Source organism: Chelonoidis abingdonii, chromosome 19 (assembly GCF_003597395.2).
Source record: "Chelonoidis abingdonii isolate Lonesome George chromosome 19, CheloAbing_2.0, whole genome shotgun sequence".
Classification (NCBI taxonomy): domain Eukaryota; kingdom Metazoa; phylum Chordata; order Testudines; family Testudinidae; genus Chelonoidis; species Chelonoidis abingdonii.
In genome coordinates this window covers 22,405,034-22,429,104 of record NC_133787.1, presented here as the reverse complement: position 1 = coordinate 22,429,104, position 24,071 = coordinate 22,405,034, and the positions used below count along the sequence as shown (strand labels likewise).

General features: G+C 40.3%; 2 protein-coding genes and 2 long non-coding RNA genes across 10 annotated transcripts in view; 2 read left to right on the top strand and 2 right to left on the bottom strand.

Moving 5' to 3' along the window:
- Positions 1 to 7,633, bottom strand: part of DPY19L3 (dpy-19 like C-mannosyltransferase 3) — a 44,843-nt gene extending 37,210 nt beyond the window's left edge. Inside the window, exons 1-3 of one of the 2 annotated variants that reach the window (XM_032788610.2) lie at positions 7,453 to 7,633; positions 4,032 to 4,171; positions 1,312 to 1,445 (exon numbers count right to left, since the gene is read on the bottom strand). In XM_032788610.2, the coding sequence (XP_032644501.1) occupies positions 1,312 to 1,445; positions 4,032 to 4,149 (252 nt within the window). In that variant the 5' untranslated portion in view covers positions 4,150 to 4,171; positions 7,453 to 7,633. Of the gene's footprint in view, positions 1 to 1,311; positions 1,446 to 4,031; positions 4,172 to 7,452 lie in introns of those variants that run through there. The other variant, XM_032788613.2, reaches the window with a different exon arrangement.
- Positions 7,283 to 24,071, top strand: part of LOC116829672 (uncharacterized) — a 28,513-nt gene continuing 11,724 nt past the window's right edge. The window contains exons 1-4 of the long non-coding RNA XR_004374794.2: positions 7,283 to 7,481; positions 8,325 to 8,415; positions 9,157 to 9,271; positions 19,915 to 19,986. This is a non-coding gene — a long non-coding RNA (uncharacterized LOC116829672). The remainder of the gene's footprint in view (positions 7,482 to 8,324; positions 8,416 to 9,156; positions 9,272 to 19,914; positions 19,987 to 24,071) is intronic.
- On the top strand, positions 13,118 to 16,496 carry LOC142047950 (uncharacterized). The gene is made up of 2 exons (XR_012657284.1): positions 13,118 to 13,161; positions 16,354 to 16,496. It is a non-coding gene; the product is annotated as an uncharacterized LOC142047950 (long non-coding RNA).
- ZNF507 (zinc finger protein 507) overlaps positions 15,828 to 24,071 on the bottom strand; it is a 38,595-nt gene continuing 30,351 nt past the window's right edge. For all 6 annotated transcript variants that reach the window (XM_032788569.2, XM_075073766.1, XM_032788550.2 and 3 more), the window contains 2 exons: positions 20,349 to 20,483; positions 15,828 to 20,194 (listed from right to left, as the gene is read on the bottom strand). In XM_032788569.2, the coding sequence (XP_032644460.1) occupies positions 19,828 to 20,194; positions 20,349 to 20,483 (502 nt within the window). In that variant the 3' untranslated portion in view covers positions 15,828 to 19,827. The remainder of the gene's footprint in view (positions 20,195 to 20,348; positions 20,484 to 24,071) is intronic.

The following is a 24,071-nucleotide window of genomic DNA, read 5'->3' as shown; positions in this document are numbered from 1 at the left end:
TAATGAGCCAAATTTGCTTGTATTGGCAGAGGGAAGTACATTTCCCTGCAGTAATCACATCCCTTGCATATGAGGTAGGTGGTGAGTGGGTCAGAAGCTGCATGCCCTGAGAAGGAAGGGATTTTACCACTGCCAGCCTTAGTTCCGGGGAGGGTGGCAGAAGGGAAGGGTCCATTTGTCAGAGGCAGTTTGAAGTACAATTGTGGGCTCCACTAAGTTCCAATGTGGTGTCTGCTGAAAGGACATATGGGGAAACAGTCCATTTTCTGGCTGCCTTAGCCATACCCCCAGCAGGCCTATTTGGCAAGCCCCAGAAAATGGGACACAAGCTTTCTATGGGGGACTGTCACGAGTCATTATTTATGCTCCAGAAACTAGCAATAAATCAAAGATTAATTTGTCCTGATACTGTTTGTTCTACTTGAAAGAGAAATAAAGTGTTTCTGTGAAAGGACCCAACCTCAAAGATGAGTGGGAGTGGTTACATCTCTCATCCCCATTTGAGGTACTGTATTAAAAAAACATACCAGTGTAACAGATCTAGCAGTTTGAGCTGGGTACTTCAGTGTAGAGTTCAATTCCTAATTCTGCCAATGACTTAAGTGACCTTCCTGTCCTGTGCCTCAATTTACTAGTCTGTAAAATGGTGATAATCCCATCTCTCTCACAGGTCTTTAATTAATGTTTGAAAAGTGCTTTTACATTTTCAGATAAAGGATGCTATTATGTGAAAATAAATATTATTGCTGACTTAGAGTTTTGTTTTACTGATGATTATCAGTACCCCAATTGCATTAGAAGGATCACTTTATAGATATATTTCTTTATTCAGATTAAAGACCTTCTTACAGAGATAATACTGTTGCATGCCAGGATTTTGGGAAGGCATTTCTTATCTTAAAACTTTTAAAATGTTGAGAAATCAGTGTGTTTGACTTTTTCTAGGTGATCATTTGTAGGCAAGATTTTGAGCTATTAATATAGCAGGAACATAATGGGAGAGTGTTGTGTGAATGTGTTTAGAGCATAGTTAAGAGAAAGGTACTTATTGAAGTGATTGAAAACCTTTCAATGTGAGGAAGTAGGGGGAAAAGTTAAAATGGGAAATGTGTGCTCTCTCACATCCCTACAGACCCTCCTCGACACCTGTCTTCAGATAGAACATTCTATATTTTCAGTATGAGTGACAAGACAAAGTTTTTTTTTTTTTGGTTTTGTTTTTTTTTAAAGTATATAGCCTACTGCAAATATTCATGTTGCAAAAAGTGTCCTAGGAAAGCACTGATGCAATTATCAAAATCATTTCATTACCTTAATATTGGAAAACCACAGGTCATTTTCATGTAGAGTAGCAACATAAACAGAAGTAAGAAGTCCAAGAGATATGGCAACAGTTCCACCAACTGTAAGTGAAAGTCTCTTCCAAAGCTTTCCACCTGTGTAAACTTACAGAAGAAAAACACTTTCACTCTGGGATTGTGAAGCTTGCCATTTTACTTAGGTATTTTAAATGGATTTCAGAACCACCACTAGTGAGGTCTAGGACTTGTACGGAGCTAGAGGCTTGTTCTCAAACTGCTTTATGGAAACTGGACTTGTGATTTTCTTGTGTAGCAATCTTTTACATACAGAATGAAAGTCTCTATTTGAAGGGGAAAATGTAAAGTTGCAGTTTCTAAAACAGCCCTATGATCTAATACAGATCTAGATAAACAATATATCTAATTTATAAATCTAAATTACAAAGAGTTTGGAATACCCGCCAGGGCACTGTTTTTAATTAATGAACTACAGCATGACTGTTAGCTTACAAAGCAAGATATTAAAATCTTCTTTTTCTTTAAACTTCTGAACTTGGCTGCTTATTTTATTTTGATTTTTTTTTTTTTCAAACTGCATTTCAGTTTGAATAAACTTCCATACTGAGGCTGAGCACTGATCAAAGCAGTCTCTGATGATGTCATGCTTTGAATTGCAGATGACCACCTGGTGACATCAGAACAAGATTATAGACTAATGCAGAGACTGCATTTCTAAATAAAGCAACTCAGTTTACTGCTCATGTGCATTTTTTGTTTTAAAATATTTTTCAAGTTGATTTCAGTAATCTTGCTTTTTGTGATGTGGATGCATATCCAATATAAGTGGCTACCTGTCACACTGGACAAAATTCAAATTAAATATAAGCAAGTGTGATTCAATTAAGCTGAAGACACTGGATTTGTCCACTTATACCAGAGCTGTATTTTGCCTATTTACATCTATGCACACGAATTGGATAAATTGGCTGCCAACCTTTCAAAGTGTGTGCACAAATGCAGGTGGACCAAACTTTGCAGGCACAAAATCTGAGGTTGCAGACTGAAAATGTGACCCTAACAAAAATAAAAACAAATGGTGTGAACTCTCAGGCATTTCCATGAAAGAACTTCCCTTTGTCCTTCATTTACATAAACAAGCCAACAAAACAAAAGATATTTTGAAGGTAGCACTGTGTGAGTCTGACTTACATCTATAAAAGCCAAAAATGGTTTCAGTTAAAGCTCTGACACCACATGTAATTTACTTGTTCTTATATTGTGCAGATATGATCCCCTATCAGACGTCTTCAAACCTAAGAATCACAACTCAAATCATCTGTATGAGCCTCCAGTGTTTGAAGCATACATTTTCCAGGTTTAATTGTGAGTTGCCTGATCTAAAGGCAATGGTTCTCAACTAGGGGTCTGGGGTCCCCTGGGGCCCACGAGCAGGCTTCAGGGTGTCCGCCAAGCAGGGCCAGCGTTAAGCCAGGGATGGACAAACTTTTTGGCTCAAGAGACACATCTGGGTATACCAATTATATGGTGGGCCATGAATGCTCACGACATTAGGGTTAGGGTGCAGGAGGGGGTGAGGGTTCCAGCTGGGGGTGCAGGCTCTGGGGTGGGGTTGGGGATGAGGGGTTTGAGATGTAGGAGGGTGCTCTGGGCTGTGACTGAGGGGTTCGGAGGGAAGGAGGGGTACCAGGGCTGGGACAGGGGGTTGGGGCATGGGGGGGGGAAGGGTGCAGGCTCCAGAGGGTGCTTATCTCAAGCAGGTCCCAGAAGCAGTGGCATGTCCCCCCTCCAGCTCCTACGCAGAGGCGTTGCCAGACGGCTCTGCTGTGCGCTGCCCCATCCGCAGGTGCTGCCCCTGCAGCTCTCATTGGCCGCAGTTCCTGGCCAATGGGAGCTGCAGGGGTGACGCTTAGGGCAGGGATATCATGCGGAGTGGAGCCCCTGGTTACTCCTAGGAGTAGGAGGCTGGAGCTGGAGAGGGCACATGCTGCTGCTGCTTCTGGGAGTTGTGTAGAGCAACCCCTGACCCTGCTCCCCCGCTGGAGCACCGGAGCAGGGCAAGCTCCAGACCCCACTCCCCAGCGGGAGCTCAAGGGACGGATTAAAACAGCTGGTGTCCTGGATGCGGCCCACGGGCCGTAGTTTGCCCATCTCTGTGTTAGACTCACTGGGGTCCAGGGCGGAAAACCAAAGCCCCACTGCATGGAGTTGAAGCCGAAGCCTGAGCAATGTAGCTTCGTGGGGGCCTAGGCAAGTGCCCTGTTTACTACCCCTTAACTCTTCCCCAGGCTTTTATATGCAGAAAACCAGTTGTTATGGCACACGTGGGCCATAGAGTTTTTATAGCATGTTGAGGGGGCCTCAGAAAGAAGAAGGTTGAGAACCATTGGTTTAAGTCACTCCAGTCCTATGCCTCCTTAAGCAAAAACTGTAACTGATGATGAACTCTGCTAAATGTGAACTGGGTTTTATGAAGTTCACAAAATTATTTTCATTTGTAACCTAAACTAGAGTTAGAAAACAGGTAAAAGAATCTAGCGCAGTAATCTACAGTGTCGCTGTGACTACAGTAGCTTTGATCAGAAAGAAGATTTGGCTATACTTGGATAACTATTTAGTACAGTACCTAGTTTTCATCTGTGCATAAGGGTAGATACCAAAAAATTGACATTAGTGAGAGTCTACAATATGACATTTCTTATAATTACCCACCAGCTCGAACTTTTCCATCAGACTTCACATTTTTCTCTTGTGTCAGATCTTCAGCAACTTCTGTGACTTTTATTCCCTTTCTGTGTCGGATGGTTGTCATGATGTCAATAACTTTCATACATTATTCTTCAGTCTCTCTCCTAAACACACATACAAAGCAATAAATATTCCTTGCCAAAAATTTATCAAATAATATCAAAAAAGTGTGTGACAAACCATGAAAACACTCAAGCATATTGTATTGTGCATTGAGGCCTAAAACGTTATACCCAGGTACAGTAATTCAAAATACTTTACAAAAACAAGAGTGTCATTCTCTGTAGCTCAGAGACATCAAAAAGAATGCAACGGAAAGACTGACATGACTTCTGCAAAGACTGACACTCATACATAATTTTACACATGGTAGACAAGATTTCCAAAAGTGGCTAGTTATTTTTGGTGTCCAATTTGAGACACCTTAAATGGGATTACTTTTCAAAAAGTACTCAACATCAGCCCCCTTTAAAAATCAGTCCCTTTTTAAGGTGTCTCAGTTGGGCATTCTAAATCACTAGTCACTTGAAAATCTTGGCTTTTGAGTAGTTCCAATGCAATCAGTAGGACTACTCACAATATGCAAAGTTAAGCATGTGCACAAATCTTTGCAGGAGGGGGGCCCATGAGGTGCAAAAGTGATTACATCAAAGAAAACCTGTGATGGAAAACCATTAAAAAAGCACAACTAATTTAGTTATATAGCTGAAAAAAAATCCCCAACTTTTGTAATATTAGCATACTATATAGCTTAAACATATCACAAACCAGAGATGGGATGCGGGGAGAAACTATTTACAGTCAGCTAGTCAATGTTCAAAATCGGTGCACTGCAAGATTGTTCCCTAAACTATATTACATAACGCACTGTCCATAAATAATGACCTGCTTTGATTTTAAAAGATAAAGGGACTTTAAAATTCATGACCAGCTTTGAATGCAAAAATAAGTCACCATCTTCAGACTCCAAGCTTTGCTACTTAAAAGTTAGTCTCTAAGGCAGGGGTGGGCAAAATACGGCCCACGGGCCAGATCCTACCTAACATTTCTGTCCAGCCTGCCAGGCTCTTTGGCTGCCCCGTCGCGATCTCCGGGCGGCTAAAAGTCCCGTGGGGCACTCAGGCAGGCCGCCTGCCTGGCGTAGCACCACACCGCTCCTGGAAGCGGCCAGCGGCTGCTAGCATGTCTCTGCATGTCCCTGGTGAGGAGTGAGGCAGCTCCACGTGCTGCCCCCACCACAGCACCGTCCTCACAGCTCCCATTGGTGGTGCTTGCAGGCACAGGCAGCACACGGAGACCCACTGCCTCCCATCCCCTAAGGGACGGGCAGAGACGTGCCACTGTGCCAGCAACTGGCTGCTTCCAGGAGCGGCGTATGGCCACCGCAGGAAAGCAGCCTGCCTGGGTGTCCCACTTCGCCGCTGGCTGGGAGCTGCCTGTGGTAAGCGCGCCTCCCGGCCAGAGCTTGCACCCCCTCCCGCACCCCAAACCCCTGCCCCAACCCCCTCCTGCACCAAAACTCCCTCCCAGTGCCTGACGCCTCCTGCACCCCTGCCCCAGTCTGGAGCAAGCTCCCTCTGAGAGGCCACTCCTGAGCAAGCTCCGAGACCCGGCACCCCCTCCAATAATATAGTAGAAATGTGCAGTCCATGATGACTCATCAAAATTCATGGAGTGGCCCCCCTATGAAAATTATTGCTCACCCTTGCTCTAAGGGTTGGTCTACAATACCGCTTAATTCAATGTAACTTACATTGCTCAGAGGTATGAAAAAGACACCCCCAAGTGATGTAAGTTACATTGTCTGAAGCGCTGTCGACACCAGCACTATGTCAGTGGGTGACACTCTCTTGCCAACATAGCTTCCACCTCTCAGGGTGGTGAAGTAATTATACTGATGGGAGAATGCTCTCCCTTTGGCACTGTGCATCTTTACCTGATGTGTTACAGTGGCATAGCTGTGCTGAAGTAGCACTGTAGTGTGGACTTGCCCTAAGTGAGCCACTGCTGATTGCAATGGTTTTTTGGTGGTTGTGGTTTTTTTTGTTTTTAAAGGTGCCCAAATGCACCACAGAGAGTTTGTGGAGCTCTAGACCTTAGAAGCTCTAGATTGACGTGGAGAAGACAGAGTTAAGTATGTTTTCCCCCCAGAAATAAACGAGGGGGGAATCATTTTTAGAATACCATGAACACATCTCTTAAAAATTCTGACGGTCTCTATGTAGAAAATCCCAACAATACAGGCACATAAGCAACAAATCAATCAAATACAGGAAAGGTGGGAGCAGAGTTGGCATAAAAGTCTCAGCCGGAGTTTGTCCAATGCCTTATCAGGAAAATTGATTTTTACCATGAATATAGCATTAAAGACTAGAATAACCAGGCATAGAAAACATAAATTCCATTGAACTCCTTAGTCTACAGTACGTAGAAGGGTGAGTGTAGTGAGGTATTGAGACGTTCTGGGACAGAGATGGTTGTGATGCAATGGAGAGAGGGAATGAGGGTAGAGAGAAGATGTAGGTGTACAGGGATTGGACAGGGGCCTATAATATAGAATAGGCAAGAGGGGAAATGAGAACATATGTTATGAGCAGGTGCATAATCATCATGGGTCAGAGAGATGGTCAGATATAAAAGGGTGATGGAGCAAGGAGATGGGATGTGTGGGAGTGGTAGGAGTGGGAAGGGGCATAGACCGGGTGGTGCAGGTGATAAGAAGGAAGGCAGATGGAATGGGAGGGGTTATGTGAGGTGGAGTGATGGAGACAGGTGAATGGGCAGGCACAGCAGTGATGGGAGAAGATAGAGATGGACCAGGAGTGAAGGGGACTGGGGCAGAGAGGATGGGATGGGAATTCGGTGATGGGGAAGGGGAATGGGCAGGGGAGCAATGTGTGAGACAAGGTGAGGGTAGAGGCAGAGGAGATGGGATGGGTAGGGGGTAACCAGGCAGAGGAGACTAGGGCAGGTATGGGACAGTGGAAGAAAGGTGAGGGACAGGTGGGGGCGATGGAGGAGAGGAAAGGGACAGGTGAGGCCCATGATGGGAAGGGCTGGGGGTGATGGAGGAGAGGGAAGGGGCAGCTGGGGCCCATGATGGGGAGGGAAGGGAAGGGGCAGCTGGGGGCCATGGTGGGAAGGGCAAGTAAGGGGGGCGATGGACAGGTGCTCTGTGGGGCTGCTCTGGGCCGCGCCCCCCGTTCACCGGCCCGGGTACACAGAGCGGCCTGGGGGGGCTCCTCAGGCGCAGGCTCCCGCGGCCAATGGCGCAGCTCTTTCACAGCCCAGTTCTGCGGCCTGCACGCCGCGGCCTGGCCTGGCCTGGCCCGGCCTGACACCAGCGCCTCCCTGCTCCCGCGCGCTCCAGCCCCGGGGCCGATACCTGGCGACGCTGCCGAGCTGGAGCACCGGGTGTAACGCTGGCTGTGTGGCGGCTCGCTTCCGTGGTCACCCCGGCGCTGCCTGCGCGGAGCCGCCTTAGACCCCCTGTGGGGAGGGGGAGGACGCGGTGCCTTTTGTTCCTCTCTCAGTCTCTGCGAATGCGGAGCCGCGAGCAGAGCGGGGCGGGGGGCTGCCGGGGGGCGGGGGTCAGCTGCCTGGTACATGTGTTGGGGGGCAGGGAGCTGCCTGTAGCGGGGCTGGCAATGGCAAAGGATGAGGGGCTGCTTGGGGGTGGCTAGGCGCTGATTACAGAAGCAGGGAGGTTTTTACCCCCAGCGAGCCTGGGGAACAAGGGATAGCTGCAGTGCTTTCAGAGGGAGATAACGTGATTTAATCTGAGGCAGGATGCTGGGTAAACGTGGTAGCACAACGTGAAGTTGTATTAGGATTGCAAGTGAAGAGATACCTGAGGTAGGGTAGGAAGTTGGGCTACGTGAGTTTCGATGGCCAGGATTTGGTTCGCAGTGGGAGGGGCCCACTCCTCTCTGCCTGCCTATTCACCTGTCTCCATCTCTCCTCCTCACATAACATTTGGGTAAATGTGAATAAAGGTTGAACTATTTGGACTTTTAAAGTCTTGAAGGGCAGTGGGGTGGGATCCTCAATAGATATGGTGGTTTATCTGGCGGTGCTACCCTAGCTGAGTTCAGTGGAATAAGAGGCTAAGCTGCCATCCTTAAAGCAGCCAAACTAAAAGTTTCAGTGTTTCCTACTTACAATTTTATTTAGTGAGATTATCTGCAGGTAAAAACGTCTTTGGTTTGGTAATGCTTAAAGGATTAACTACAATGAAAATAAATGTTTTATCTGTAGGCATTGAAGCTGAAAAGCAAGCTACTTCAGGCTGCCTCATCAGTTACTTCAATCTTGACCTCCTAACATTGCCCTTTTCTAGAAGCAAATGGTAATTCAGTGTTCTTGGTCAGGCCTAAGAGTATTTTTGTGAACACCAACTGCCAGTCATTCCTGATTGTTCCAAAGTGTGTATGGTAGTTTTCATAATGTTGATTAATGTTTACTTGGAGCTGGGATCAGGGTGCCAAATTTATTTTAGTTAGCACCCTTAACTGGACTCTGAGGTGAAGGAGTTGTGCCTTATCTTCATAACTACCCAAACCATTGTTTTGAAGTTGTATAATACAAAATGTTGAGTGTTTTGAGAAGTAATAGTCAGGTAAGCAATGGTAACCTTTATTATAAAGGCATGAAGACTAGAGATTCTAGTATTGCCAACCTCAAGTGATCAAAAATCATGAGATTTTTTTTTAAAGGCTATATTGTGTTTTATTTGTCGCCTGATTTCTTTTTGGACTCCCCTTCCTATCCCCAAATATGTGTGATAATTAGCATTGGCTGCTCTCCCAAATTTATTTGGGAAGGTGATTTTTGGACCCCACTGAAGGAGCTCACACCCTCACATCTGCCTACTCCCTGCCCAGAAATTAAATCTGACCCTTCCCCCATTAGTTCAGCATCCCCATCAGTTCAGTCCACCCACCCCCACCAGCTTCGTTTCTGTTCTTCCTGAGATTCTTCATCCCCCTCTCCTAGTCCTAGAGAGGTCACAGCTGGGTCCCCTTTTCCCTGTCCAGGTTGGAGGACAGTGTCAGCAGTTCTTCACCCCCCACCCCCCGTCTCTTCTTAGGCTTGAATATTGCAGGGACGGAGCAGGATCAGAGATGCTGTCCTTTCCACTTTGCTCGGAGGGAGTGGATATTAATACCTAAATTTTCAAAGCTGCAAGCCTTTAAAATTCTAATGTAAGATTTTTTGTTTACTTTTTGTATTTCAGTATGTGTATTGCACTCAATATAGGAAATGGAATTAAACTGGGCAGTTTAATATTTCTTGGTAGTAATTTTCTAGTTGATTTCACTTTCTGGTTCTCATGTATTGTTCCAATTTGTTTTTTAGAATCTCATGATTTCTAAGCCAATCTTGGGACCCTGACTCATGATTATTGAATGCTTTATTGGAAAAAAAAGCAAAACCTAGGATTTGAACCTAAACTAAGTTTGACAGTGAAAATGAGTAGCATGTGTACATGCACTTTTTCCTATCTATGGCCCTGGCTCAGTATGGTATTTTAAGCATACATTTAAGATTCTGAAACATTCTTTATTTACATGATCACTATTTCTTCCTCATTCAGTGCACAGGATTAATGGGGCTTCCTTAATGAGCAGCTATTAAATATTGTATTTTATCCTCATTGTTAAACGTGACCCTAGGCTTTATTTACTGTACATGATTGAAACCCTGCCACAGAGCCAAAATTAATTTCTCCATGAGTGTTTTTATGGGCTCTTATCATAATATCAGAATGCTTCACAAACATCGATGAATGTATCTTCTCATCACTGGTAGGAGCTGGAGGGGTGATATTATCCCCATTTTACAGGTAGGGAAATGTGGCACAGAGAAGTTAAGGTTCAAAGTTTCCACTAATTTTGAATGCCAATTTGAGATAAGGACCTGATTTTTTGGCATGCTTAGCATTCTGTAGCACTTCATATGTTCAAGCAAAGCTCTCACTGACTTCATTTGCAGTTGAGAGTGCTCATCACTTCTGCAATGCAGACACCAAGTCTCCATTTGGGCACCTGGAAAATAAGGAACACACAATCACCTTTGGAAAGTTTTGGTTTAAGTCACGTGCCTAGAATCCTAGGAACTCAGTGGCAAAGAGGGAGAGAATCCAAGGCAGCAATCAATTGCCTTATTCTGGAAAACATAATTTCTCTTCCTGCAGTCCCATGTCATGCATTATGCATGTTTCTAACATCTGCAAAAATGAGGCTGGAGTCCTATGGACAACATCCTCCTTTATTACACTACTCTGATTCATCACCAGAGCAAGTCCATTCTGGGCTCCAAACAAGGCAGGGGTCCTGTGGAAAAAATGGCATATGATCATGTCATTAAAGACTGTATCATAATGCAAATGTACAAGAGGGTGAATTAAAGTTGCATCACTCACTCATGCATGGGCAGCCTTAATTCTGATATTTCCTAACTTTTGTGTGCTTGACTTTGTAACCTTTATTATGAGCTTTTAAAGTGTTTGTTTTCAAGGGGAGGTGCTAACTTGCTAGGTTTTTAAAAAGGCAAACTGAAAAAACAAATCCCATCATGTGACATCCTGCTTATGCCCAAATGGTTCATCAGGGGACTGGAACCTTTAAATCCACCACACAGACTTCTGGCACCTAAACGAACAGAGTAACTATTAGCTTAACAGAAATATGTTTTGTCTTTTGTGCCTCATCTCCCTGTTGTGCTTATTCTACGCATGCTTTGCCAGTGGATTTCAGAGTTTTTTACTAACAGAAGAGGAACGGCGCAACTCAGGAATCTTGAGTTCCATTTCACCTTCTGGAGGCACGGCTTAAGTTGTGCCAGACTGTGTTTTTGGGGGCAGTCAGACTGGCATCCTGGCAGTGGTGGAACTAAGAGGGAGTAGGGGATTGGAGGGGAATCACCCTCCCTGGTAGTCTTTAGGTGGATGCGTGGTGCTTTCTCAAACATATTATGCAATTGACAAAAGGAGATGCACAATACAATTTTTTCACTGGGGGCTATAGTGTAAGCCCATCCCACACCTAGAAGTGGTAGCTCAGCCTGTCTCCCTCATCTAGGCATTGCAACATGATGCACAGGGTTGCATGGCATTGAAATACTATGTGCCTTGTCATAACACCACTCACTCATATTTGGCCTGGCCACCTCTCTCTTGTGATGAAAGAGTGGTTGGGCCAAATACGAATGATGTTGCAACCCCCATGAGACTGGAGCCATGGGGGAGTGTCAGGTGGGCTTGCTCTCCAGCCTGTAAGAATGGCCATACTTGGTCAGATCAAAGGTCCATCTAGACCAGTATCCTGTCTTCCAACAGTGGTCAATGTCAGGTGCCCCAGAGGGAATGAACAAAACGTAATCACAAGTGATCCATCCCCTGTTGCCCATTCCCAGCTTCTGGCAAAAAGAGGCTAGAGACACCGTCCGTGTCCATCCTGGCTAATAACCATTGATGGACCCATCCTCCATGAACATATCTAGTTCTTTTTTTTTTTTTTTGAACCGTGTTATAGTCTTGGCCTTCACAACATCCTTTGGCAAGGAGTTCCATAGGTTGACTGTGCGTTGTGTGGAAAAATACTTCCTTTTGTTTGTTTTTAAACCTGCTGCCTATTAATTTCATTTGGTGACCCCTACTTCTTCTGTTATGAGACAGAGTAAATAACACTTCCTTATTTACTTTCTTAACACCAGTCATGATTTTATAGACCTCTATCATATCGTCCCTTAGTTGTCTCTTTTCCAAGCTGAACAGTCCCAGTCTTATTAATCACTCCTCATGTGGAAGCCATTGCACACCCTTAATAATTTTTGTTGCCCTTTTCTGAACTTTTTCCAATTCCAATATATCAGTATTTAAGATGCGGGAGTACCATGGATTTTTATATAGGCAATGAAATATTTTCAGTCTTATCTTTCCGTTTCTTAATGATTCCCAACATTGTTTGCTTTTTTGACTGCTGCTGCACACTGAGTGGATGTTTTGAGTGAACTATCAACAATGACTCCAAGATCTTTCTTAAGTGGTAACAGCTAATTTAGACCTCATCATTTTATATGTATAGTTGCGATTATGTTTTCCAGTGTGCATTACTTTGCATTTATCAACATTGAATTTCATTTGCCATTTTGTTACCCAGTCACTCAGTTTTGTACCCACCACCAAATGACCCATCATGACCCAGTCTCCTTATCCAGCCAGTCTTTCTGTTCCACACTCGGCTGTCTTACTAGACTTCTTGTCCTAATCTAATACTGTGCTTCCTCATATCTGCTTTTTGTCCCCTATGGATTTGAGTCAGCTAGCTTTCTCCTCCAGGCTGACTGCATGGCAACAGGGGGAATCATTGAGAATTCCAGTGACCAGTCCCACCTAGGCCCAGAAACAACAAGGAGTCCAGTGGCACCTTAAAGACTAACAGGTTTATTTGGGCATAAGCTTTTGTGGGTAAAAAACCTCATTTCTTCAGATGTATCCACAAAAGCTTATGCCCAAAGAAATCTGAGGTGCCACTGGACTCCTTGTTGTTTTTGTGGATACAGACAAACATGGCTACCCTAATACCTAATAGGCCCAGAGTAGCCATTGCCTGGTAAGGCCTGTTTTGCTCCCATAGCTCTGAGATGGCACACACTCAGTTGCCCTGTGAGCAGGAGTGGCATTAGCCTTTTGCTGGCCAGAGGGGAAAATATTTTCAGAGCTGCACTCTATGAGCAGCCAAACAAAACAAAAACTCAGCTGGCCAATCAGAGTATAGCACAAAAAATACTTAAAGAGCTCAGGAGCACAGTAATTCATGGAGGCTGGTGCCTGGAACAGGCTGTGTCTGTGGGGATGGCATATGGTCTGGTCAGCACTAGGAGGTATAAGCAGCTCAAACATGCTCTGTGCAGAGATTTTAATGATTATACTCAAGTCTCTACTTAGCATGTTCAAACTTTTTTTTTTTTTTCCCCAAAGGCCAAATTTTTGCAGATTTTCAAGGGGATGGCAAAAGGCACATGCCTGACACAAAGACCACCTTCTGCCAAATTTCATGTCCCTGCTCCAAAGAATGGGTGCAAAGAAAAGGTCACCAGAATTTAACATTGGAAAAATAACCTAATTTAAAGTAAATTTATAATACTACACGTCTTATAAAAATGGAAATAATGTCACTCTTGTCTAAAGCCTTCTCTACATGAGAATTTGTACCAATTTAACGAAATTGATTTTAGAAATTGAACTAACTAAATTGCAGCTCTTTTGTATGGACATTACTTAAGTCAGTATAATTTTCTCATGTGGACAAGATGTTAGGCAACATCTTGTTCATAGGTGATAACTGCTTTTGATGACTGTCCCTCTGTCTTTCCCTGCACTTTGAGACATTTAAGATCTCAGATCTGTAATCTTTTAACAGGGCAGCCAGCAGAAGGCAGTAATCAACCATATGGTGACTCCAGCTAGCCCGTTGTAGACAGGGACATCATTCATGAACTGATCCTGACTTTTTTTTTTTAAACTAACATTTGCCAAATACTGTAGTTTGAACAAAATGTTCAACCTGGGGGTTGATCTGTTGACTGGTTACTATTTTTATATGCAGGGACATGTACATTTTATGGCATTGTTGCTGATACCTGCCTGGATGATAAACATTTGAAACAGTAGAAAAACAAAAAAACAAGTTATTATTCATTTGTTACAGTAGCATCCTAAGACTCCAATCTGGACCTCATATTAGGTTATGTACAAACACAGATGCAGAGACTATCTTTGTCAGGGGATTTATAATTACCTTCTGATTTGAATTTTCCAATGAATTCATTCATTTTAAAGTTGTTGATACTCTGGGAATTCATGAATTCTTCTCAGTTGTCCAAATACTCTTGAACAGCATGACCTTGTGAATTATAGATGAAGGAATTTAGAGCTTTTATTCATGAAGATATTTACAAATCAGTTTTGTTATTCAACCAGTTCAATTAGCTATCCACGTTGGAAACTGAACCTAGGTATCAGGCTTTGTGTAAAATGCCACGCAAGCTTTAATGAGTACAAGTAATCAGGACCTCACTTTTAGATCTCATTGGATAGATATCAACTATTGCCTCTCCTAGTATTAGGCAACTATATTGGTTCAACATTGCTATGAGAAAAGAATCATTTTGAGTTGCCAACACAGCTTTCTGGAGCATTCTGGGTTCTACTGGAATTCTTCAAACTAAATACTGACCAGGTCCCATCCCAGTTTAACATATGCAGTATGAGATAATCATATCCCAAGATGGTATATTATGCATTTTCCAGAAAGGAATTCACTTAAATCACTTACACAGTGTTGACAAAACTTCCTTTGTCTGCTATGTTAGTCTTGTTGGGTCGATGATAGAATTTGAACTGAGGACTGTCACTTTTATACTATAAAATAAAGGAAATACTGAGTTGAATAAGTTTTAGCCATGACTTGTTCTAGGACCTCTTATGGCCCACTGGGGATCTTAGATAACCTTGTCTAATCACATTAAAGTTAATCATGTGGCAGTGCTTTAAAATGAAAGATTGTATCGCTGTGTAATTGGATATATTGTATTTTTATGACAAGAAACCAATTGTCTTGACTTAGTCTTCTAGTCCTTTTGCAAATAAGATACCTCATGTAGCTTGTTTGAGATCTATATCAATCTTACATATTGTTTCATACAATTTTAAAATTAACTGTTGTCAAACATGTGAAAACTATAACCATGTTTATACTTAAATAGTTTAAGTATTTCTAAAATTAGAATTCAGAACTGGGTTATGAAAAGACTACAGTATATTCTAATTACAGCTTGAGGATTCTAAAGATACATTAAAAATACAGCTGTCAATGTTAAATTTTTACACATAGTTTTGATTGGTCTCTTAAACCTTTGCCCAACTGAGTATAATTTTTATTTACAAAGTGCCACCATTTTGCACATTTTGGGGTCCATGTATATAAGTGTGTGTGTCTTTCACTCACATACAGGATAAGATCTTGGAATAAACCCAAACCACCCAATCTTTCACAAGAAGCCCAAAGAGACTTAACACAGTGCCCTTAAAGAGCAACAAGACCTGCCATTAGAAGCAGCAGCGTGGGTAGCCCATTAGTGGATGACTGAATGCCAGAGTTAGGGACTGTAGAGTATGGGAACTGAGGAATTATGGACTCTACAGAGTGTAGCATTAGGTCACTTTGTTCTTAGCACTAAATATTGTAAGAGCTACAATACCATGATAGGGGTCAGCAGGAGTTAATCTGTACAGAAGAGAAGTAATTTTATTCACATCAATGGAGAAAAAAGTAAAGGTATATACAGAATATGGATAAATAAGGAAGAATAATTATTTTCAAGAAACTGATCTACGTAAAATGTGTGTACTTCATAAAGGGAAGATAATCATGCTATTTTGTTCTCCGTGTCCCCTGAAGGCAGGACAGGAATTTGCTACAAAGGAGACAGAGTTTTTCCTACTATCTAAGGTAACTATAAGGATAGTTAAAGCACTGGAATAGATTAGCAAGGGAGTTGTGCCTCTACATAAGAAAGGCATTCTGCTTATATAAAGCATCATGATCTCTGCCTGGGTGTTCAGATTGGATTTGCACACCCATTTCAAAAGGTGTAGTTTTCTTCCACCTTACCAAGCATTGGCTCAATATTTACTTCCCCGTTAAATATTTGTCTCATATTGTACAAATAAAAGTAGAACACCACGAAGTGTTTAACAAAGTTTATTACCAAAATACAATATTAAAGTCAATACATGACAAATTCCTGTAAAGCAAAATAAATTATTCTAACATACAGTATTTCAGAAGGTAGTTAAAGTAGTACTACAGACTTGCTTCATAGTTCCAAACAGACAATCTGTTCTATCAGGAACACAATCCTACAGAGAGCTTAAGGCATGCAGCTTAATGTGCTGGATAGTTTTATAAAATGCATTTCATCCTATTTTAATAAGATACAGTGTCAAAAGTAACTGCAGTCTTTATGTCAGTTTTCTAAATTTTTTTAAACTTTGGCTATAAAAAGCAGTGCCATAGTGTTACAATACCTTTTCTTAAAAAAATATACGTACTCATGTCCATGAATATCAAACGCAAATGTAAATTTCTATTAAATATATTCTATTCGTCAATACTTTTGAGCACCTACTGTACAATTTTTTTTTTATTTTAATGATTAAATAAGTGCTTGGGACAGGAGAATACAGTAACTCTGGCTGAATCCCACTCTCTCTTTCTAGGCCAAGTACAAAATAGAAAGCTACAATGGAAGATTATAGATTCCCAGCTATTTCATGAGTAGAAAATGGGAATTTCCTCCATAACAGAATTGTAGGTATCTAGAACAAAGGCTTTAAGTTATAGTCCATGTCACTGAATAAAATCTGCTTAGAGCAGTGTTGAAAGAAAAACCAATAGCACTGCAAGTATGATAATTTGCTAGTTCTGTGTGCCAGCAGCATCTCAAAATATTTGTAAATTCTCAAAGGAATGGGAACATTGAAATGGTGTAACCCTGAAAAGTGCTGTTAAAACAAACCCAAAACATGCAAACAAACTAATCAACACAACACTTTCCAAAGCAGGTATCATGATCAGAATACTTGCTTTCAGGAACTGATTCTGTAATCATTCCACATTCATAGTTTCTGTTAAAGTCAAGGGGCAATTTTGAATGTGAATCGATGGCAGCATGGGGACAATCAATAAGGAATTTTTCTCTATGAAGATTGTTTATTTTCTGCAGGCTAGCAAGTAATTATTTCTTGGCAGTTGTAGTATTTATCCTAGTCAGTTTTTAGAAGGCCCTCCCACCTCCTTCTACTGCTAGAACAACACATGGTTAACCAAAGATTACTCACACAAATAATGAGATGGTAAAGAACACGCTTTAAGTAGCTATACCTTGGTTTGTAGTTCCAATGTATTACAATGGGTCTTGGTGCATTATATTATAACGCTGCACTCAGAAAAACATGACTAAAAAGTTCAACTTTGTAAATCTGGGCTCTCTGCCATCTTCCAGCTCATTCCTCCAAGTTCTTCACATTACATTAGTGTAACAACTTTAAAATGCATGATCCATTATGGGAAGAAATTAAGTTAAGGTCAAGGCACACTGTAGTTTCGATGAGTTTAAAATAGGAATTTAAAATACAAATTACTGTGGCCTCTCTGATATTTTTATATTTACCAGATTTTCAAATGAATGCAATAAATGGGATCTGTAAATACAGGATCTGGAATGTCAGAATGTGCTCTATGATCTCACATATTAAAAATGTGCCCAATAATTTCCTGTTTTTTAAACAGAATTCTACATGAAAGATACAATATTGGTCTCAATACTGGTCACTAAGACAACACCAGTACCCTATTTAAATATTTTCCACTTCTGATTGAAATTGTTCATTATAATCATGTTTTTAAAGTGTCAAATTAGCCTGTATGAATATGAAAAAATTCCTTCTGATTGGCCTTTGTATATTCTATTTTTAGTAAAAAAATGTAAAACATACAGAAGTTACTTTACATTTAAAATATGTGAAATGTACTATGTTTAGTTCATGGACAGGTCAAACCTATTAGTGTAATGGGCTGTATGATGATAGATCTTTACCAATTTTTAAAATAACTTTTGTACATCTAACCTAATTTATAACCAAATTAATAGGACTACTTAAATGTAGAAAAAGTTCAAAATGTTTAAAAACAAACCCACTTTAAAAGATCACTAGTACAGCTTGAAATACAACTCTGCCCTTTATCCAGCCTTTATACCCTGGGTTGCTTCTTAAAAGTAAAGTTGTATACAAAAAGCTATCCTCTTCTTGTTTCCTGTTTGACCAGCTCCACTGTCCACAGGAGAACTTAGAAAATTAACACAGAAATAGCACCATGAAGACTGTACGCTACTCATACACCAGCTTTTCAGATTTATACAGTTGTAGCTCATTTCTGCTAAAAAAAAATGTATAAATAGGTAATAAATACAAAAAAGTTCTGCATCGCTCTTTAAAACAATAGTGTACTAACCATTTTTAACAAATGAGCAACTAACCCAGGCATAACTGAACTGAGATGCCAACAACTGGGCATGCTTCAGTGCAATTACAGTTTTGAAGCTACTTTTAAACCAAAATTGAATGTTTCAAACTTCACCAGAATGTTTTAGTCTGACTGCTAAAGGGCTCCTTTTCAAATATTACACTTTTTTTGTAGCAAGTATATACTAAAACACAATTTTAGGGGCCAACTTTACAAGTGATTTGGGCAGAATTCCCTGGCAATTAGCCTGCATACTGAAATTCCCATCCATACATAAACTGATGTAGGTCATTTAAACTACATGAAAGATCAGCATTATAATTTTAGACGCAAAATGTTTTTAAAAAGGAAGAAATTTCTAAGGGTTGCTTTAAAAATACAAGACCACAATTATCAAGTTCCCTTTGTGAATCCTTATCACATGCATCAGTAATGTTTACTCTATTAACCATCATAGATCCTGTTCCTTTCTATTTTGGTGCAACAGAGGAAAGGTTGTTTCCACAAAGCAGGTCAATTTTTACTTAGAAATTATTTTTGCTGAATTCTCTTATTGTGAAATTTGAAGCATTTTATGTGAAAAGATTAGTATACCTTTTGAGTAATTATTTCAACAGCCAGTGTTAGAGCCAGACTTTTCTAGGTACTTAGGCACTTAAAGATGTAGGTAGGCACCTAGTGCAATTTTCAAAAGTGGCTATGCACCATGTGCTTTTGAAAATCTCACTAGGCGCCTATCTACATCTTTAGGGCCTAAGTACCTTGAAAAATCTGGCCTTTTGTCAATTACATTTCTGGTGATTGCCTGTTCCCACCCCAAGATTACCGCACTCATTATGTACTGACATGAAAATGTCACTAGTAAAAATGCCAATTTATATCATGATCCACTTGCTTTTAGAGGTTTGGCTGAATATTTTAAAGAAAGTCATTAAACAATGGGTCATATGAATTTAACATGTCTAAAATAAGATCTTGTATTTACTTAGGATCTAGCCAAATAATTGGCAAGATACCTACTGCCTTCAGGTCACTCAGCTTCTGCTGCCTTGAATCGGCCCTTTCTATTAGTGATAGAAGGAATACCATCCAGTACTGTTTATTCAGAAAACAACTGTTAAGCTGGGAAGAGTAAGGCCTTAAAAATAAATCAGGAGCACCCACCTCACCATCTACCCCTTAGAATCGAACAGTAAATTTTAGGTGAGCATTAATTCATAACCTGTATCTGGCCCAATGTCTTTTGCATTGAAGGAAAAACAATATTTGCCTGAAATGAGTTTCACATCCTTAACTAAATACTATCAAGGCACAAAAAAAAAAAAAAAAGCCTTTTGAATTGAGCTAATACCTTGTTTAGCTGCTGAGTTTGAGTTTCTTATTGTGCTAATGCACTTTGGATTAACACCAGGAATTGAGAAATCCAGACTCTTGGCATCACAGGGAAGGATAAAGGGTTAGATGGATCATTCCACAGTTTCCCCAAAACGGAGTATTTAATGGTTTTAGCTAATTAAATTATGTCCGTAATTGCAACAAAGACTCAGTTGGGAAATCAGTACATTTTACTTGTGTTTCCTCTCTTGAGCAAGTATCTCAGGCAACATTAGCAAAGATAGAAAAAACCCATTTTAGGAAAGCCTCTTCTTTTTAGCTGATAGTTTGACCTAGTTGGAGCTCTGAATTGCACTGTGGTCCTTATTTAGAATGATGTTTATGATTTCACCTTCATGTTCTTTCATATGATCCAACAGGTTTTCTTTGTTGGTGGACTCAAATCCACAAATACAACAGCAGAAGAGTAGAACACAGTATTCGGTGCCAAGGTGAGGCTGACTGGAGTTCTTTTCCAAATTGCATGAGGTATTAATTGTTGGATTATGTTTTTGATTTTCATTAGAACCTGAAATTTCATTAGTAGTCTGATTAATGGACTCTGAAAATGACACCAAGTTCTCTGAACTCTCTAGAACAGGTACTAAACTTTCAGCAGTGCTTTCTAATAGAGTCTTTCCAGGTAGCTGCCCTTGAAACCTAAAAAATAAACAAAGTTTTTTTTTTAAAAGTCATAGTAATTTTCTTTGTTTAAATTTGCAGATTGTAGTTTATCTTGGGTCAATGTTGGGTGCTTTCAAAAAGTCTAGATTAAGGATTCTAGTTTGTAAGGAAGTGTCATACATACACACACCTGCCGCTTTGTGAAATTGCATCATTAATAGCCTTGTTCACTTGTTCATAATTATAATTTTGGTCACTTGCATGTTTCCACATATGGGACTTCAGGGAAGGAGGGTGACTGCATACATATCCACAAAGAGAACATCTGAAAAACAATGAGGGGGAGAGAAGGTATTTGAAGTGATGTCAAATAACTCACTTTTTAAACTAAATTTTCTAAAACAGGCCAAATGAGCTAATACAGCTGAGAATTACGGTTATTTCCTCTCTCTCCTAACATTTGGTCACAGAGAAATTTCTCCATGTTGCAGCAATTTCAATATATCATAATAATTTAATGCCACTAAAAATAAAGCATGTCAACCCTTCCTTGTTTTAAGTACCCCGGCCAAGTAAATGTAGTTCAGAATAAAACTTTGCATGGAACATCTCGTATCTAAAAAATATTTAAAGCAAATCAAAACAAAAAATGTAGAATGCTACTATCAATTTGGCCATTTTTTAAAAAAAAAAAGCAATTTGAATACTACAAAAATGCAATAGTTCTGATCACTTCAACTTACCTTCCATTTTAGAAATGAAATTCAGTGTGAAATAATAAATAAATGTAGATTATTGTCTTGTGATATTTTAAGGAAAACACAAAACAAATAGCCAGAAACAGTGAATTCTGAAAGTTTGCTACTGTGCATGTACAATAATTTTTTTCTCCATTAAAGGTAGTTTGTGTTCCTAATTGATATTTAATTGACACAGCAGACATTTTTATACCATTTCTAATTACATTTTGTAAGAACAAAAGTATATAAATAGCAAAGGTTGGTAAATGAAGGAAAACATGGGAATTTGTAACAAACGTGACACTGCAATATTTCCTTTTCTTGCTTCTTCATTATCCCATTACCCCTCCCTTCTCAAAACTAGTTACAAATTAAGATTACTGAAAACCCCTTTGAAAAAGTCTAACAAAACCATAATGTATTATGGAATTCAACTGGATGATTCAAAAATCTTTGGGAAAGTTTCATAGAATGAGATCCTAAGTGTGTTTTTAGATAAATTTGTATAAAATCCTACTCCATGTAATATAGAAACATATTGGCTTAATCCCAATTAAATATAATGGGACTTTTCCATAAATGAAAATGATGAGAATTTTAGAAGTTTTATGGTTAAAGTAATTTTAAGAGAGAAATCTGTTAATACTATACATACGTAATAGACAAAAGGATATGTGATTATGGGGACATCCATCACTAGCAAGTTGTGAGGCACAGGGGCTGAGGGCTAGGTGCCTCTAGCACTTGAGAAGCTCTCAGTTATCAATAATTAAATAGTATGCTGAATTTGATTACCATCACAAACTGGCATTTTCACATTTTGTTAGAATTACAGCCTCAAGTAGTTGTACTCTCAGCTACAGCTAAGAATCTACTTCAGTCACAATTCTATCACCTTTCAACAACAGTCAATTTTTCTTGTTCAACTATCCCAGTGTCATCTCATGTTATATTATGATGGATTTGTTAAAATGGCTGCCACCTGTCAAAAAGCTTTAATTTTCAGAGGAAAAAATATTTGCTATTAGTATAACATCTGGAACCCCTGATACTGCACCACACAAGTCAATGGGAGTTGTGCCATTGACTTTAATGGCAGCAGGATCAAGCCCCAAATGCAGCAGTCTGAACTTGCGATGGCTGCAATTTCCACTAACTAGAAAACAAAAGAAACGAAATTCTACTTACAGCTCCTCCACAGAATACTGTGGAGAACGCATAATTTGAAAGGTTATATGAAGATATATAGTACACAGTGTACACTACATGCATGTTGCAAGGAAGGCCTGCTCCACTGGGCATATAATGAGGCCACGCTTTTTAGTATTACTATCTCTGTTACGAATCAGAAAATGTACAATTCTACTCGGGAGTGGGGGAAGGGTTGTTTGTTTAATTTTAATCCTTCTTAGGCAAGTGAGATTTTCAAATTAGAGTCAATGGATGTCTCAGTCTGAATGAAAACTTTACTAGCCGAATCAGATTGCTACATCACAATCCTGCCATTTTAATAAATAAAAACGAATGCACACCTTTAAAATCCCAACTTCCCTCTTAAATCAGTGAAGTATAGCTAAAAGAATGTTCAATTTTGCAAAGTTGAGTCAGGAACAAAAGGTAAAGATGCCCACTCAATCACAACCCCATCCCATGTGCACATGCATTACAACAGTCTTTAATTATATGTTGTTTGTAGCATTGTTATAGCCATGTTGATCCTAGGACATTAGAGACACAAGGTGGGTGAGGTAATATCTTTTATTGGGCGAACATCTGTTTTGTGAAACAGCGAAGCTTTCCAGCTACCCAGAGCTCTTCTTCAGGTCTGGGAAAAGTACTCAGTGTCAAGCTAAAAATACAAGGGGTAACAGATTATTTAACTTTCAGAGTAGCAGCTGTGTTAGTCTGTATCTGCAAAAAGAACAGGAGTACTTGTGGCACCTTAGAGACTTAACAAATTTATTTCAGCATAAGCTTTCGTGAGCTACAGCTCACTTCTTCGGATGCATAGAATGGAACACACACAGGAGATATTTATACATACAGAGAACATGAAAAGGTGGAAGTATGCATACCAACAGGAAGCGCTGCAAGCTACACCCATAGAGGATGTGGAGTACGTGCAGCATTGGGAGACCTCTCTCCCAGCGCTGGCGCTGCGACCACACTCACATTTCAAAGCGCTGCCGCGGCAGCGCTTTGAAGTTGCAAGTGTAGCCATACCCTTAGTGTAGTACCCAATCATTCCCAGTCTCTGTTTTAAACCTAAGTTAATTGTGTCTAATTTGCACATTAATTTGAGTTCATCAGTCTCTCTTTGGAGTCTGTTTTTGAAGTTTTTTTGTTGCAAAACTGCCACCTTCAAGTCTGTCAGTGAGTAGTTAGAAAGGTTGAAGTGTTCTCCCACTGGTTTTTGAATGTTATGATTCCTGATGTCTGATTTGTGTCCATTTATTCTTTTGCGTAGAGACTGTCCGGTTTGGCCAATTATTTAGATTATTTAGCGTAAGTAGTTAACACACATTGTAAGAGATCATTCAAGGTTAACAGGTCACTTCACCTTGAATGGTCTCTTACAATGTGTTAACTACTTATGCTAAATAATCTGTTCCACTCAGTGTTTAGCTGTGACACTGAGTACTTTTTCCCCAGATCTGAAGAAGAGCTTTGTGAAGCTGGAAAGCTTCTCTCTTTCACCAAACAGAAGTTTGTCCAATAAAAGGTATTACCTCACCTACCTTATGTCTCTAATTACATGCTCACATTAGTTACACAAGGTCACTTTACTGCAGAACCCTTGCCTTATTCAGTGTGCAGGTTCGATATACAAACTTACTGAAGTGACAGTTCAATACTTATTTTTGAATACTCATGGTTTAAAGAGCAGACTCCTAGCTCACTCACTAAGCAACACATTTTTGCTTTCAGGATTACAGAACTATAGGGTCAATGCTACTACGTGCTAATTTCAAATCAAAGCTGAAGGTGCTCAGCAACTTCCAGGATCACTCACTATACTACTCGTCATCCATGGGTCAATATATGAGCATATTGCACAACATGATCCATAGGAAATATACAAAGTATAATGGGAAGAAAGAAATACATGTAAAAGGAGTTTGCTGTTCTTGCCCAATGTTTTACAGATTGCATTTTTACATTCCACTTTTAGC